The sequence below is a fragment of the Oryctolagus cuniculus genome, chromosome 10 (assembly GCF_964237555.1).
Source record: "Oryctolagus cuniculus chromosome 10, mOryCun1.1, whole genome shotgun sequence".
In the NCBI taxonomy this organism is placed as follows: Eukaryota; Metazoa; Chordata; class Mammalia; order Lagomorpha; family Leporidae; genus Oryctolagus; species Oryctolagus cuniculus.
In genome coordinates this window covers 98,177,495-98,194,231 of record NC_091441.1, presented here as the reverse complement: position 1 = coordinate 98,194,231, position 16,737 = coordinate 98,177,495, and the positions used below count along the sequence as shown (strand labels likewise).

Sequence of the window (16,737 nt, the reverse complement as noted above, 5' to 3'; positions counted from 1 at the left end):
ACATTTGCAAAGAAATTTACTGTCAAAGGTGCTTACCATCACTGAATACTTACTGGGCGTTAGGCAATGTTTAGACTGTTTCTTACAGCTGATAAAAGTGATCCTTCAAAAGCACATGCCTAGTTACCCCACCCCTATTACAAATTCTTTGGTGGCTCCCATAGCAATTGTCCCTTGAAAACATGCTGGGGTCTTCAGCCACCATTTCACAAGTTGTCCACACACACAAACCTTTCCTTTTCTTGTCTTGACTGTTGTTGCCCTGGTCGTCACTGTACCTACTTCATTATCCTTTCCTACTCCTCCCTACTAGACTAATCTGTGTGGGCCTTTCAGGACTATTTTTTAAGCAAGATGTTTCTTTTTTTTTTTTTTAAGATTTATTTTGTTTATTTGAAAGACAAAATTACAGAGAGAGGTAGAGACAGAGAGAAAGGTCTTCCATCCTCTGGTTCACTCCTATCAAAAGCCAGGAGCCAGGAGCTTCCTTTGGGTCTCCCATGTGGGTGCAGGGACCCAAGCACTTGGGCCATCTTCTACTGCTTTCCCAGGCCACAGCAGAGAGCTGGATCAGAAGAGGAGCAGCTGGGACGAGAAGCAGCACCCATATGGGATGCTGGTGCTTCAGGCCAGGGCTTTAACACGCTGCGCCACAGCGCCAGCCCCAGCAAGATGTTTCTAAAATTCTATCCCCCACCTTGCTTCCCTTTGTGGGTAAGGTATCTAAGCATCCTGTAGCCTGTACATCACCCCCAGGACTGCATACCACAATGCAGTTCTGTCTCCATCTGTCCCTCTTCCTCCTTGACTGTCATCCCCTTTAAGACAGGGACTCAGCATTATGCCCCATGCCTGAGGGCCTGGTGCAAAAGAGACTTCCTGGGGCTGACACTGTTGCATAGCAGGTAGGATTGCCGCCTGTGGTGCCGGCATCTCATGTGGGCACCAGTTCGAATCCCAGCTGCTCCACTTCCGATCCAGCTGTCTGCTATGGCCTAGGAAAGCAGTGGAAGGTGGCCCAAGTCCTTGGGCCCCTGCACCCATGTGGGAGACCCAGAAGAAGCTCCTGACTCCTGGCTTCAGATCAGCATAGCTTTGGCCGTTGCAGCCAATTGGAGAGTGAACCAGCAGATGGAAGACCATTCTCTCTCTCTGTCTGCCTCTCCTCTCTGTGTGTAACTCTTTCAAATAAATAAATAAATCTTAAAAAAAAAAAGAAGAAGAAGAAGAAGAAAAGACTTCCTGGGATATATTTGTAGGATGATTAACTACTGACTACAAAGTTAAGGTGGGGGACTTCAGATGAAGCATGGAGTGTGCTTTCATGTTTGTGGCAGAACAAAGAATACGTGTGTCGTGGCCATGACTACGAGAGGCTGGAGGCCTTCCAACAGCGGATGCTCAGCGAGTTCCCGCAGGCCGTCGCCATGCAGCACCCCAACCATCCTGACGACGCCATCCTACAGTGCGATGCCCAGTGTATCTTTCGACACTTGACTGGGGGGAGGGAGGCTGGGCCCTGGGAGGTGAGTCCCGCTCAGTCAGCTGCCCCTGGCCCCTTCACAGGCCAGGTTACCCCTAGTCCTGAACCTGTGTGCGTTCTTAGCACTGAATCCACACCTAGCAAGATACTCCTGCCTCCCAGAGGAAACAGTGGCATGCACTTACCCATGGGTGGCTTGTGGGTACCCCTAAGCAAGACTTCAATGGAGGCCGGCGCCATGGCTCAATAGGCTAATCCTCCGCCTTGCGTCGCTGGCACACCGGGTTCTAGTCCTGGTCGGGGTGCCGGATTCTGTCCCAGTTGCCCCTCTTCCAAGCCAGCTCCCTGCTGTGGCCCAGGAGTGCAGTGGAGGATGGCCTTGGGCCCTGCACCCCATGGGAGACCAGGATAAGCACCTGGCTCCTGCCTTCAGATCAGCGCGGTGCTCCGGCCGCGGCAGCCATTGGAGGGTGAACCAATGGCAAAGGAAGACCTTTCTCTCTGTCTCTCTCTCTCTCACTGTCCACTCTGCCTGTCAAAAAAAAAAAAAAAAAAAGACTTCAGAGGAGCCTTTATCCCTCAGGCTGACTGCTACCCAGCTTAGTCCTCCCTGCCCTATAAGGGGCCTGCCCAGCAAGTCAGGAGTAATCACTGTGCAGGATGGACCAGGGCTCTTGTCACAGGGATACCACCTGTGCTGTGTTCTGCTCCATTCCCTTGTGCACTGTGACTGCCCCTCGTCTTCGTCAGAGATCCAGACACGCAGGGAGCAGAAGGAAATAGAAGTGCCTGTGGTTTCTTGGCACATGGGAATTGAATGCTTATATGGGCCTGCCCTTCACCCTCCCTCGCCATGACCATAGCCACTAAGACTGTGGCAAACTTGTTCCAGAGAGGGGAGGGCAAGCAGACTCCAAGCTGTTTTCTTTCCACCAGTACTTCAAATAGTATTAAAAGTTGTTTTGCAGTAAATATAGTTTATGTCAAGGGAGTGGGAGGCAAACCCAGGACCTTGTAACCTTCTCTCACCCCTGTGGAGTGGGGATCTACTCTTTTTTTTTTCCCTTCTTTCTTAAAGGGCACCAGAGAACACTTGGCTGGGTGCTCAAGAGGCTCACCACTGGAGCAGAGAGGGAAAGAGGCAGAGAGATATTTACTAATCGAGCGTGGGCCTGATTTGCCCCCTTTGAGATGCTGCTGCCTCTGTCTCTGTTTCCAGTAGAGATCAGGCTAGTGTGCTCTTCTCTCCTTGAGGAGATGACAGGGGTCAGCAGTTCAGGTGCATTGCTTTGGCGTGCCTGGGTTTCCCCTTCACTTCCTGCCCAGACTTGCAGATCTATGCAGTGACGCCCATTCCAGATTATGTGGATGTTCTGCAGATGGATAGGGTCCCGGATCGCGTCAAGAGCTTCTATCGCGTCAACAATGTGAGGAAGTTCCGGTACGACAGGCCTTTTCATAAAGGCCCCAAGGACAAGGAGAATGAATTCAAGGTGAACAAATCTAGGAAAGCAGGGGCAGAGCTCACAGCAAGCCCAGGGGAAAGCACACTTTTTTGGGTTCTTGTCACTGTTACACCCCTAGGGTAGGTAGGGTGTGGCAAAACTTGCCTAACTGCCTACACTTGCCTGTGCCCTCCTTGCAGAGCCTGTGGATTGAACGCACCACACTGACTTTGACCCACAGCTTGCCTGGCATCTCTCGATGGTTCGAAGTGGAGAGGAGAGAACTGGTGAGACATGACTCAGACAGGGCTGTGCGTCACACTGCTCCCTCGGCCCTAGCTCTGGGGACCTTTCTCTAAGGACTAATGAAAGAGCATTTCAGCCACTTGCCTGCCCTAGGCTCCCCCAGGTCAATCCTGTGCTAGGAGCTGTGTACTGCCCTTATCAATGCACACAGTACCCCTAGACCACAACTATTTTTAAGGTCCCGTTTTACAGATAAGAAAACCATTCAGGAAGCTGGAGCACTCTGATTTCAAAACTAGTGCTCTTCAATATTTGCTGTGCTTCCAAGTGCCTGTAAATCAGAAAGGAAAAATAGAAAGCGTCAAGGGGTCTGAAGTCCCTAGAAGCAAGAAAGTGGAATCAACATCAGAAGTCTTAGATCCCTGCTCTCAGGAACGTGATGAGTCCTGGATGACACTGTGCTGTGTGCCCCAGGTGGAGGTGAGCCCTCTGGAGAATGCCATCCAAGTGGTTGAGAATAAGAACCAGGAGCTGCGGGCCCTGATCAGCCAGTATCAGCACAAGCAGGTGCATGGCAACATCAACCTGCTCAGCATGTGCCTGAATGGTGTCATTGATGCAGCTGTTAATGGAGGCATCGCACGCTACCAGGAGGTGAGCGGGGCCCCTAACCAAAACCATGCAAGTGCTTGGATGGAGAGATGCTGTGCAGGCTCCTCCTCTTAGGATTGCAGTGTCCATGGACAGCCTTCCCAGCTAACCATCTCCTTGCTAAGCTAACTTGGGATGGCCCTGGGGTGAAACCCCCAACTCCTCCTTATTCCTGTGGACAACTCCCTAGTAGGCCCTTTCTTCATTTTTGTTCTTTGAACTCTGATAAATGGGTAATCCATCTGATTAGGAAAGGATGTTAAATGGCCTCCAAGAGGCATCCTAAAGCCCAGCCCTATATGAGAAACAAGTTGTCAGCTGGCTAAGAGGCTGGGCTCTGGTCCCAGGACACCAACCCTGCTGTCCTATGCAGGCTGTTCAGGCTCTGTGAGACGTGGCCACCTTCAGTCATTCTCAGACACTAAAAACATCTCTGAATACCAGATGTTCAAACAGGCTAGGGGGGAGATGCTAGTGTGGGTACCCATGAAGAAGCAGCCTGGCTGCCTTTTAGGTGGCACCTTTGGACTCAGACCTCCTGGGGGGGGCATCTAAGTAGTAGTCCTAGGAAGTGTTCCTGATTTACCTTTTCCTGCACAGGCCTTCTTTGATAAAGATTACATAACCAAGCATCCAGGAGATGCTGAGAAGATCACCCAGCTCAAGGAGCTCATGCAGGAGCAGGTATGGTTTGCAGGGCTTGGAGGTTAGTGGCCTGTGCAACGTGTCAGTAATTCTCAGGGGCTGCTCCCTGGTTGATAGAGTGGCCTTGTTTGTCCCCCTTATAGGTCCATGTCCTTGGAGTTGGGCTAGCAGTTCATGAGAAGTTCGTACACCCAGAAATGCGGCCTTTGCATAAGAAGCTGATTGATCAATTCCAAATGATGCGGGCCAGTCTCTACCATGTAAGCTGATCCACGTCTTGCTCCTGCTGCAGAACCAGGTGTCATTTCCTCTAGACCTGTGCCACAAGCCAGAGGAAAGTGGAGGGAAGAAGCTATCCCTACCACGGAGATAGGTGCTTAGGATCCTCTGTCTCACTCTCCCAAAGGAGGAGTCAGATTCAAGGGCAAAGAAAAGTTTTTTGGGTACCATGATAGTGAGTAGAGGTTTTAATTATATTGAAGAAAAGAGCTAAAGTATATGGCCCACCTGTAGGGAGATATTTTTCATCCCAAGAGTCTCAAGAGGTAAGATGTGGCCTGAGCCAACACTCTCCTCATCTCCCTTCTCCTCTCCTCTCCCTCCCTCCACTCTTTTTCTTCTCCTTACCTTTCCACTGTAACTTCCTTTTCTCTGTCCTCCCCCTCCTCCTGTCAGTTTCCTCCATGTCTGGTGACCCAGGCTTACATCTGGCAAAACCTAGTACTTTCATGCTGACTATTTTTATTTTTTTTTAAGATTTGTTTTATTTATTTGAAAGACATAGTTAGAGAGAGAGGTAGAGACAGAGAGAGAGGTCTTCCATCTGCTGGTTTACTCCCTAAATGGCTGCAGTGGCCAGAGCTGAGCTGATCCACAGTCAGAAGCCAGAAGCTTCTTCCAGGTTTCCCACATGGGCACAAGGGCCCAAGGACTTTGGATCAGAAGTAGAGCAGCCAGGACTCAAACCGGTGACCATATGGGATGCCGGTGCTTCAGGCCAGGGGTTTAACCCGCTATACCTCAGCACCGACCCCCTTTGATGACTGCTCTTAAAGGTGTTTTTCAGGTTCTGTGTCGCTCCCCCTCTTCGTGGAGGAGCAACACTAAACCCTGCCTAGGCTTCATATCCGAGTCACGGCACCATTATGTCGCTCCCCCTCTTCGTGGAGGAACGACACAAGACCCTGCGCTGTTCTTTCGTCTGCTCGGCCCTCCCCGGGTTTGCTGCTGGTTCTTCCCGGGTTGGCTACTATCCCTTCCACCTCCGTGGAAGGGCAGTTCCCCCTGGCCACATTCCCCACTTCCGCAGGGGAGCGGCACACCGCCGGCCGGCTCTCTGGGGGGCTGCACAGGTGTTCCTTCAGATGTTCCCCTTAGATGTTCCTGGTGCATGTTGTCTCTCTCCTCCTTTATAGTCCTCCTCCGCCAATCCTAACTCAGCTGCCCACACGCCGAGTACGCTGCTCTCCAATCAGGAGAAAGTCCTACAGTTTATTGATTGAACTGGAGGCAGCTGTGCAGAAGCTGTTTACTTCTCTCCCAGCGCCATATTGTGGGAGAGCAGATGCATAGAATAAGTCTTAATTCCAGTAACTTAGTCCAGTCCGGATTGCTCCCCACAGTTCTGGAGTTAGACCAGGCCCTAGAACAGGATAAGGAAACTTTCTCTGCCAAGAACCATTTGGATATTATAACATCATTTGCAGGCCCTGAAAAATCATCAACTGCTATAGATTTATTAAATTTCAAGTCCCATCTGAAACTGGCTTGACAGGACTCGACCAAATGATTTCACAGCCTTAAATGACCCACCAGCTGGACATTCCCCAACTCTGAGATCTCCCTAACTCTGTCCTGGCTCCTTAGCCTACACGCAGGATTTGGCCCAAAGATTGGTGTATAAAAGGAGGGCCTGTATTCCAGCACTCGTTTTCCTTGGCAGGTGTTACAGGGAATCCAGGCTGACTGAGAATAAGGTTTAATGGGCCCTGAGCCCTGTATTCACCTACCCTCACTACATTTTCAAGAATGGGCTGACTCTGAATGTTCTCTAGAGAAGCCTTCCTTCTAAATGTTCTAGCTCCCAGACCTCAAGGGATACAAACCCAATTATCTGCTGCTACCCAGCACCCAAGCCTAGTTCTCTTATTACCCAGAACTACTGGGTAAATGTGGCTGGGAAGGTAGGAAGTAGAGCTGTTCAATACTGGGCCAGGATGCCATAGACAAGAAGCTCCTCTTTAGGAGATGACAGCTGGCTACAGAAGCCCCGGGGAATTTATTAGCATTTTGTTACTTTAGCTAAAATACCTGAAAGGAGATTTTGGAAAAGAAGAGGTTTATTTCAGTTTACAGTTTGGCAGTTACAGTTCAGGATTTGTAGGCTCTGTAGTGTGGCATCTGTAGAGACTGGTCATGGCTGGTACAGAAGAATGGACACATGGTAAGCAGAAAGCAGAGAGCACTAGTGAAATCTGGACTATGAAATAACCAGTCCTCTCTCAAGAAACACCCTCTGAGGGCACACTCCTGACTGAAAGAAAGACTTTCCACTGGCCCTACCTCTCAGACACCATGATTAGATCAAATATTTATCCTTAATTCCTCAACCATTAGTATTGAAACATTGGAGTTTAAACATCTGTATGAGTTCTGGGGAGCAAGTCCTACTCAACCAATAGCAAGGTTTGTCTCCGTAGACTCAGTGGTTGTGACCACTTAATGCTGAGCAATTTTATTTGTGGATACTGTGGATTGTGGCCATCTCAGTCTTTCCAGGCTCCCAATTTAAGTCACAGCCTGTTCCTGTACAAGAGCAGACAGCAGGAAAAGCAAAAAATGGGAGGAAAAGCTTGTCATAGTCTGAGACACATTTTACAGACAAAAGCCCACAAAACCTGAAATACTTCCTTTTTGTCATGATTTCCCTATGCTATCTTATGATGAAACTTACAGAGAAGGTCTTTCTCCCTTAAAATGTTGGTGTCCATTTAATAAAGAACTTGGGTAGTGTCGCTGAATCCGAAGGGTACAGACCATCACTCTCATTGCACCATGTCCTCTGCTGACTTGGCTACCCTCTGCTGTGTGAAGACTTCCCCATCACAGCAGGTGGTCCAGGCAGGCACGATCCTGGCCACCGAGGAGGTCCTCTGCCATGACAGCAGTCAGGTAACTGCAGCAAAAAGCACAAAGTGCACACCCACATATGTTAAGGTCTCTAGAAACGCGCTGCAGCTCCCTGCATGCTCTGGAAGAAGAGGGTGGAAAATCTGCTGCTGCTTCAGGCAGAGCTCAGAAACACTCTCAGTGGATGTAGGGCCCCTGAAAGCCACAGATGATTAAGGGCTTGAGAAAACCTGCCACAGCTGTGCTCTCCTCCCTTAGAGCTGCAAACGGGGACACAAACCAACATGCTGACACCTGGGAAGGTTTGAGATGAGAAGTTTCTGCCAAGAAGGCAACATACTTAATAAGAACTTAATTATGTTAAAATTGAACTGTGCTGTTTTTCAATTACTTACACCAGAATTTTGTGTCCTGTCTCCCCATAGACTGTGTCACAGGCAACATAGCCCAAGTCTTTGAGAGCTGGGCCATTTAGCAGTCCAAGGGATTGGCCCAGTTCCAATCCTTGTGTGAGACACACACGCTGACTAACTGCTGATAAGCTCTCCCTCCCTTCCTTCACAGGTCATCATCTACATTTTCTGCAGTTACAAAGCCTGTAAACTCAGATCTGATAAACCCAGGAACTCAGATATGCTTTTCTTAGTGTGCAGCCCAGAGTCTCATGGCTTGTGGTCTGGGTTCCAGTGCAGTTAGGAGGGTCTGTCAGTCATGAAAGGTTCGTTGCACAAAAGAAGTCATCAGTTCTGGTTCAGCCAATAGTATCTGATTCTTCTTTGTTTCTTTTGTATTTTCAACCACCAACCAGCTCTTCTCTCCTACCCCTAATTACTTACCTTTTCTTTACTCTCTGTGAATGGGCCTTCATTTCTCAACAGGAGTTTCCAGGTTTGGATAAGTTAAGTCCTGCATGTTCAGGCACCAGCACCCCACGGGGAAACGCTCTAGCATCCCATAGTCCTATGAGCCCTGAGAACATCAAGATGACCCACCGGCACAGGTACGGCCTTAGGGACAAAGGCGGGTTCACCCCCAGGAGGTAAGTCTGAATGTTGAGGGCTAGAAGAATGAGTTCCAGAGTGCTTGTGTACATTCCCTAACATACCCTCAAACCCGAGAACACAGAGCTCCTGCCACAGGACTCACAGGTTGCTTCCAGTCACTGTCTTGTCTCACAGAAGCATAGACCTGGTATTGTGGGAACATAGAAGAAGAAGCCTTGGGATAAAGTGTTGAAAGATAAGTAGTAAACTGCTAGGCATAAAAGAATTTGGGTTAGGATAGCAACGAGGTAAGACCCAGGCAAAGTGACTGGCATGTGCAGAAGTCTCAAGGTGTGAACAGGCTAGTCTGATTGCTACTACAGGTAAGAGTCGGTAGCTGGAATACAGAATTCTATGGCATGGAAGGGAGCCAGGACCCACTCTGGTTGGGCCTTGTTTGTGCAGGCCTTTAGACTTGATCCCAAGGAGAGTGAGGATCACTGATTGGTTTTAAGGAAAAGAACAACGTAGTGAGGTGGACGTTGAAGATGTGGCTGCTGTAAATTCAGGATCCCTGGCTTGTCAGAGCTCAACTGAGGATACCCTAAGCCTCCAGGGCAGGAAGACCAGGTTGAAGGAGGAGGCTGGTAAAAGTAACACCTCACTCAGGCTTGTTTTCCAGTGTGAACAGCAGCTCAGCACTGAGTGAAAACCCAATACATAAAAAGTAACAAACACATGGGGGTCTTTCTGATATTGTTAGAGGAGAGCTATTGGCAAATGTGTAGCCACAGGTAGGGAAGGCAATCCACAGAGAGTTCACAGCCAGATATTTTGATAGCTCTTCCCTTCCAGACAGACACCTGTCCTAGGAGCAGATCCCATCATGTTGTAGACAGTGGGGAGGCACTGGCTCAGACCTACATCCTCTAGCAAGGTGTGGGGGTGGGGGGATCCTTGACCTCATTCAACATGTCTCCCTTTCATTTATCCTGACAAACTGCTGATGTCATCAGACTGAGTAGCCGTTAAACCATGTAATTCTAGCTAGAGGCTGTGCCAGCCCACTGTAGTCCCTCCCAAGACCAGGGAGGGGCTCCTGAACAGCAAGGTGGGGAGCAAGCAGCAAGCAGACCTCAGATGGGTATGCACGTTGGCAATGAAACTTCCCCAGTGGTGGCTGACAAACCCCTCTCCTCTGTCCCCCTGCCACCCAGCATGGCTCCTCAACCACGGGCCTGACTCCTCCCTATTTCCCACTCTTGCTCACAGCCCCATGAACTTGATGGGCACAGGCCGCCATTCATCATCCTCTCTCTCCTCACATGCGTCTAGTGAAGCGGGAAACATGGTGATGATGGGCGACAGCTCCATGGGCGAGGCACCTGAGGACCTGTACCACCACATGCAGGTACCAGAGATGTCTAAGGAGAATGGCCCAAGTACCATACCTAGAGGAGTAGATGTTCTGTTAGAGGGTCTGGTCTGAGGTCTGAATTTAGACTACCCTTCGCCACAGCTAGCAAAACCTCCTTTTACACACCATCCCAAATCTCAGTTCCCAGGCTGTATTTCCCACAAAGGAAATCCAGTTTCCATCCTGCTTACTCTCGGAGAGATCCCATAAGAAAAATTGTCTGCTAAATTGTGCTCCTGCCTAGCGTTCTGAGGGCCAAGTCCTGCTTCCTCCATGGGTACCAATCCAGCAGTCCTATCCCCAAGTGGATGATGTGGGTAGCCCCTAGTGCTGACCATCAACCTGACCTCCATCAGAATCCAAGATATAGCATCACGCACTAGGTCTGGGGCACCTCAGGGCAAGAAGAAGCCAACCGTGGCCCAGCTCTGTAGCGCTGGTAATTCAGAACTCTATCCCACTAATTTTTCTCCCTTTGCAGCTCATGTATCCCAACCCCAGGTACCAAGGCTCAGTCACCAACGTCTCTGTTCTGTCCTCGTCCCAGGCAAGCCCCTCTTCCTCCAGCCTGAGTTCCACTCACTCAGCACCATCCCAGATGATTACTTCTGCCCCTTCCAGCGCCCGAGGTAAGGATGGCAGGGTGCTGCTTCAGAAGGGAGAGGAGAGGGCTGCATGAACCCTACTCGTTCTACTTTCCTCTGTGGCTGTGTCTTCGAGGGCGGCCCTGTAACTTAGAGAATGTTCGCTGGTGGTTTCAGTACTAAGGACTCCAGGGTTCCTACCTCCAGAACTCTGCTTCTGGCTGGCTTTAGGCTGTTCTGAGCAGCAGCTGCTACTGTGCTGCCAGTCATTGCATCTCTACCTCAGTAAGAGAAACACAGCCTGGGAGAAAGCTCAGTTCTTTCCCACTGAAATGTTTGCCAGAATAAAGATCAAAGTCAAGCCAAAGGGAATTTGTTGTCTGGAGGAATTGAGCATCATGACAAAATAAGGGAAGTCTGAAGGTTAAACTTAACCCTGCATTGTGATGTTCTAAAACAGTAATAATCAAAAACCTTTTCTTCCATTAGGAAAGGCATAATCAGGAGAGAGAGCTCTATAAAAACCTATTTATTTTGCCAATTATTGCTTGATTTCTTATCCAATTGAATAAAAATACTTTTCTCTGAGAGCCAGCATCTTTGTGACACTCTGATCCCCAGCCATGCAGTGAGAGTTGATTCTGTCCTTTTAGATAGAAGCATTCACAGTGGAATGGAAATTAGCTGTGGTGAATAAAACAGTGCTTCCTGGGGCTGGCTGCACAGGAGAATAACAGGGATCTGAGCGTCCAGTCCCTGGCTGCTCCCTCAGGGCTTCAGAATGAAGAGTGGATCTCTGTGTTCTTCTCATTATTATGAAGACAAATAAAAATAGCACAGACATACAACATGGGAGGCTATTAAGGAAATAATCTCTCCAAAACACACAAACTTATGAGGTCTGTAGTAGCGGTGAAGGAGAGAACAAGATCCTCGTGGCATGATGGAGAGATGCAGTGCCAGCTAGGAAATGCCATGGCCGAGAATGGAGGGAAGAGTGGTAAGGTTACAGCAGGGCAGTCCCAGACTCACCTGAAGCATCCAGACCAACTTTTCATTTCTTGGGGAAACAGATGCATGAGAGGAGCTTAAAGCCTCCTAGCCGATCCATGGCCAAACAGAATTCGGAGTACACTCCTCAGGCTAGTATCCATTCTACCAGCCATATTCCTTTTAAACATGAAATAGGTGATTCAGAAAATGGGACCCAACATTTTGAAGAGATGTAAATAAACCAGTGAATTGGCACATGCTGAAGAGTTGTCAATTTATGAAGACTTCAGATACAGAGAAGGAATGCTGATTGTATTATGAAGAAGGCACCCTAAATGGTGGCTTTGGAAGTAAAAGGAAAGAAACTCTGAGAAGTTAGCCACGAATGTTGTAGTGGAGGTGGGCATGAAACAGTGTCTTAAGGTAAATGCACCTGACAAGAGCTGCAGAAACAGATTTTGTAATCCCATTTGTTTGAGTTTTCTCCTAAACATCTATAGGATGTGCTCAGCCATATCTACCCTTTTTATCCAACCTTAGATAAATCTAAGCCTTTTTCTGAGCATTCTTGCTTAAGACAGATCTCTGAATCATGACTGTTGATGAAGACAGAAGGCTGCAGAGGATAGACATCTTAACTCAGATCTGTATGGCCTTGCTCGGACACTTTCTGCAGGCTGTGCCTGGTGCTCAGTGCTCTGGAGAGCAAAGGGGAAGAACAAGCAGCCTTGCTGTCAGAGACCTCACAGGATGGCTGTCACACCTTTGTCCTTCCAGCTGTTTTATTTATTCACTCATCAAGCATTTCCTGAGTCCTCAGTAAGGAAGCTTTGTGACATCAGAGTTGAACAGAGAAACTGCTTTCTCCTTGTTTGAAAATACCCTTCTCTATTTCACATGGCTTGGTTATCTGCTGTTGCATACTAAACCACATCCATAACTTAGTGTCTTAAATCATCTCTCACCCTTCTATGGATTACCAGGACTCACTGAAATCAGATGTGCATTAGGGCTGAATTATCTAAGGCCTAGCTGGACTGGGTGTCCTAGATGGCTCACTTGATTGGTTGGCATTTGATGGGAGCTATCAGCTGGGGCTGTCAACTTGAGCCCCTGTACGTGGCCTTTCCATGTGGCACAGGTTTCTTAACAGCATGATGGCTGATCTTCCTCGGAGTAAGCATCCCAGGAGACTCCGACAGAAGCTGCAAGATGCTGTAGTCCCCTGCCTTGGATATCCCACAAAGCCCCCTTTGCCATGTCTATTAGCTGGTTCAGTTACCAAGTCCAACACAGGTGTCAGGGAGGGCAATGAGACCGCACCTCATGTTGTGATGAGTGGCATATGTGTTTTGGGAGAGAAGACCTAGATGATCACCGTTTTGAGAGATAATCAGAATAACAAGACTACAGGATATCACACAGAATAAGTTTAAGGAAAGCCACTTCCCTTTCTGTGGTAGACAATAAGTGCAAAACTAGGCAAAATGGCTAAGTAACTGGGCCCAAAGTAGGGAATGATGACAAGGGCAGAGGAAGTAACAAAAGAAAATCACTTCTAGACAACAGCATCCATACAACCCGTGTGTGGGCCCATCTGGAGAAAGCCACAGGCCTAGTATTGTGAAAGAAGGCAGAAAACCATGTGTGATGTGGCATTGTAGAGGATGCCATGTTTTCCAATGGATGTGGTAGATGCATTCTGAGCCAAGAAGTGAGGGAGGAATCCACTCTGCAGGATTTGTGTATGGTGTTAATGGTGAGAGAAAAATCTCATGGAAAATTGGAGTTACTTCCCCCACATTCAGGAATGGTCATGAGATCAGCTGCAGTCTTTACCATACCCAGGGGTTTGTCTGCTGAGATTTCTGTTCTTGGAAAACCTCTCTGATGAATGATGACGGGCAAAGCAAGTCGGCAGCTCCCCCTGGTGGTCACAAGACTGATTGGGGCTAGGAAACCAGGGGATTTTGAATGCTCAGTCACACCAGGACTGAGCCTCCCTGAGGGTTACCAGACTCCTACAACTCAAGTCTGTGGACATGGAAGCCCTTGATGACATTTAAATGATTCAAGAAAATTAGTTGTCACCCTTCATACCTTGGGATTGGCAGCCCAGGGAGGGCAGAGAGCAGTAGGAGGGAAGTGAGGCAGTAGAGCTGAAAAGTTCAGTGGGAGCACAGAGCACCCTTTGTTACAGCACCAGAGGTGCCACGTGACATGAATCCAAACCCTCCATGGAGCCCCTGGGCCTGAAGGCTGCTATCCCTCCATATTAGTTCCCCAACATGGATCACAGAGGACACAGACATGGGCTTGGCCTCGTGAGCCAGCCTGAGAGCTCTGTGAGCAGAGGGAACAGGAACCAGGTGGTATGCCAGGATCCAGCCACATGCTGGTGTGGACTGAGCATTTTGTAGGAGTGCGAGACCATGGACCTGGTGTAAAGATGCTGCATGTCTGTGCATGTTCATGGAGGGCAGCCCTGACCAGAGCTAGGAAGACACCATACACATAAGTAGGAAAGGAGCTGTTTTCTTTCTTCTTTACATATCTGTCTTCATGAGGTTGCCTGAGAGCACAAACCCTAAAAAGAGATCATAGAAATTAGTAAAATCACCAAGTAATTTTTAAAATGGGGGGCAGGCCCAGATTTTTGAAAAAGCATACTTTACTTACTCCCTTATCAATGAGGGACACTTTAAAGACTAGGTTTTAAAGCCAGCCCCGAGACCATGCAGATGGGATTGCTCAGCCCAGTAGTGGGAAAAGTTACACAAATAGTAACTGAAAGAAGTTATGATGAGCCGGCGCCGTGGCTCAATAGGCTAATCCTCCACCTTGCGGCGCCGGCACACCGGGTTCTAGTCCCGGTCGGGGCGCCGGATTCTGTCCCGGTTGCCCCTCTTCCAGGCCAGCTCTCTGCTATGGCCAGGGAGTGCAATGGAGGATGGCCCAAGTGCTTGGGCCCTGCACCCCATGGGAGACCAGGAAAAGCACCTGGATCCTGGCTCCTGCCATCGGATCAGCACGATGCGCCGGCTGCAGCGGCGGCCATTGGAGGGTGAACCAACTGCAAAGGAAGACCTTTCTCTCTCTGTCTCTCTCTCTCACTGTCCACTCTGCCTATCAAAAATAAAAAAAAATAAAAATAAAAAAAAAAAAAAGAAGTTATGTTACTGGAATTTATTATACTGACTTGTGCAAGTATATAAGCCTCAACTTCTTGGACCAAAGTGAATACCACAGAAATTTCTCAAGGACTCCTGGGGCAAGCTGGCTAAAGAAGACCAATTTCTAGCAGAGTCCTGACGGTGCTGGCCCTGACCACTCCAAAGAAAACCTCAGCGAACTGTAGGTTTCAGACACAGAACTTCTTGGAGCCGCGGATTCATCCCTCAGCTGGATCCCATGGATGGGCTCCACCATCCACCTTCAGCCAGGGCCCACCACAGAGAGATTTCAACCACTTGAGCCAGCCAGAGGCACTGGGGTCCTGGTAACCCTCCAGTGAGGGGTGTGCTGCCCCAGTGGTTTCTCATGTATATACAGGAGTCTGATAAAAGGAAGAACATTTATTTTGAAGGCCTCCTAAATTCCCCACCCCCCAGGAAAACCAGCAGGTTATTCTTACTGTGTGTGTGGAACGTCTTCTGGAAAACCAAGGGTTTATGAGTTCCTGGATCCGCAGTTGCATCACGAATCTGTGGGGACTGGCTCACACCAGATATGGTGTGATCCAGCTTCCATCTCATCCCCTTAGAACATGGGGTATCACTGCTGAGACGGCACAGGAGAACATGGACCAAGTCAACTCAAGAGTCTGTATTGAGTTAAAGCCCCAAAACTTCCAGTTTAGTTCTGTGACCCCTGACTTCACTGAAAGGGCAAGTCTCAGAGTGGTCCTGATATCCTGTGTGCAGGACGCTGGGTTCCCAACCAGCCTGCCTCTCAGGCTACAGTAGAAATGGCAGCAAGGCAGAGGCCAGTGCTGGGGGCCTAGAATCTGGGAAGAAGCCTCTGGAAAAAGGTGGTCAGGGGCCAGCTGAAAACAGGGCCACTGGCTTTGGGAGAAGGTAAGTGTGCAGAGACACAGTATGTTGAGAAAAGTCTGTGTGGTTGTGTTACCTGCCTGTCTCTGTCTCTATGTGGTGGCTCCATTGCAAGCTGGACTGTATCCATGCCTTGGATCCATGAGGGAGCCCAGCATCCAGGTCACACCCATCCCCTGAGAGCACTGGGTACAGGGGCCCCTGCCACTCTGCTCAAGTCCTCAACTCTCCTTACCCTTGCCTCTGAGCATGGTGGGGAGCTCTGCCAGTGAGTCTGCGTCACCCCAGCCTGCAGTGTCTGCCTCAGCTGGACAGCAGATGCAGCCCCCACCATCATTGAACCACCGGGCTCTGCTTCATTCCCCCTGTGCTTGCTGAGCTCATCCTCATCCCAACTGCAAAGGACGTGTACCCTGGTTCCCCAGTTGCTGGGCCTTCCATCTGTGGCTTGTCATCTGTGCGTGATTGTTCTCACTTGGTTACAGGCTCTCCCTCTCTGCCAGATAAGTACCGCCACACCCGGGAGATGATGTTGCTGTTGCCCACACACCGGGACCGCCCAAGCAGTGCCATGTACCCAGCAGCTCTCCTGGAGAATGGACAGGTAGTAGACAAGTGTGTTGGCTTGGGCTGCCCTTGTTTCATTTGCTGGGTCTTCTGCATTGTTCTACAAGTCTCCTTGCTTCTGCCCCAAGATCCCTCAGAAGGCTGCTGGACTGGATGAGGGATGTGGTGAAGCTAAGGACCAGCAGTTGAGACACAGTTCAGGTGTGGGTAGAATGGCAGCAGGGTTAGAACCAGCATGGCTTGTGTGACTGTCTTCTTCTGGCAGCTTCCTGGATTCCTCTCCTGTAAAAACTCTAGAAGAGGGCCAGTACCGTGGCTCACTGGGCTAATCCTCTGCCTGCGGCACTGGCACACCAGGTTCTAGTCCCGGTTCAGGCGCCGGTTCTATCCTGGTTGCTCCTCTTCCAGGCCAGCTCTCTGCTGTGGCCCAGGAAGGTAGTGGAGGATGGCCCAAGTGCTTGGGCCCTGTACCCACATGGGAGACAGGAGGAAGCACCTGGCTCCTGGCTTCGGATCAGTGCAGCGCGCCAGCTGTAGCAGAC

At 49.5% G+C, this 16,737-nt stretch overlaps 1 protein-coding gene across 16 annotated transcripts in view; it reads left to right on the top strand.

Moving 5' to 3' along the window:
- Window positions 1–16,737, top strand: part of DOCK3 (dedicator of cytokinesis 3) — a 506,159-nt gene that overhangs the window by 479,685 nt on the left and 9,737 nt on the right. For 11 of the 16 annotated variants that reach the window (XM_051852375.2, XM_051852374.2, XM_017343846.3 and 8 more), the window contains 10 exons: window positions 1,338–1,479; window positions 2,810–2,976; window positions 3,129–3,215; window positions 3,649–3,828; window positions 4,426–4,509; window positions 4,614–4,730; window positions 8,478–8,599; window positions 9,855–9,993; window positions 10,481–10,628; window positions 16,114–16,232. In XM_051852375.2, coding sequence (XP_051708335.1) covers window positions 1,338–1,479; window positions 2,810–2,976; window positions 3,129–3,215; window positions 3,649–3,828; window positions 4,426–4,509; window positions 4,614–4,730; window positions 8,478–8,599; window positions 9,855–9,993; window positions 10,481–10,628; window positions 16,114–16,232 — 1,305 coding nt within the window. The remainder of the gene's footprint in view (window positions 1–1,337; window positions 1,480–2,809; window positions 2,977–3,128; window positions 3,216–3,648; window positions 3,829–4,425; window positions 4,510–4,613; window positions 4,731–8,477; window positions 8,600–9,854; window positions 9,994–10,480; window positions 10,629–16,113; window positions 16,233–16,737) is intronic. The other 5 variants (XM_051852373.2, XM_051852369.2, XM_051852371.2 and 2 more) reach the window with 5 other exon arrangements.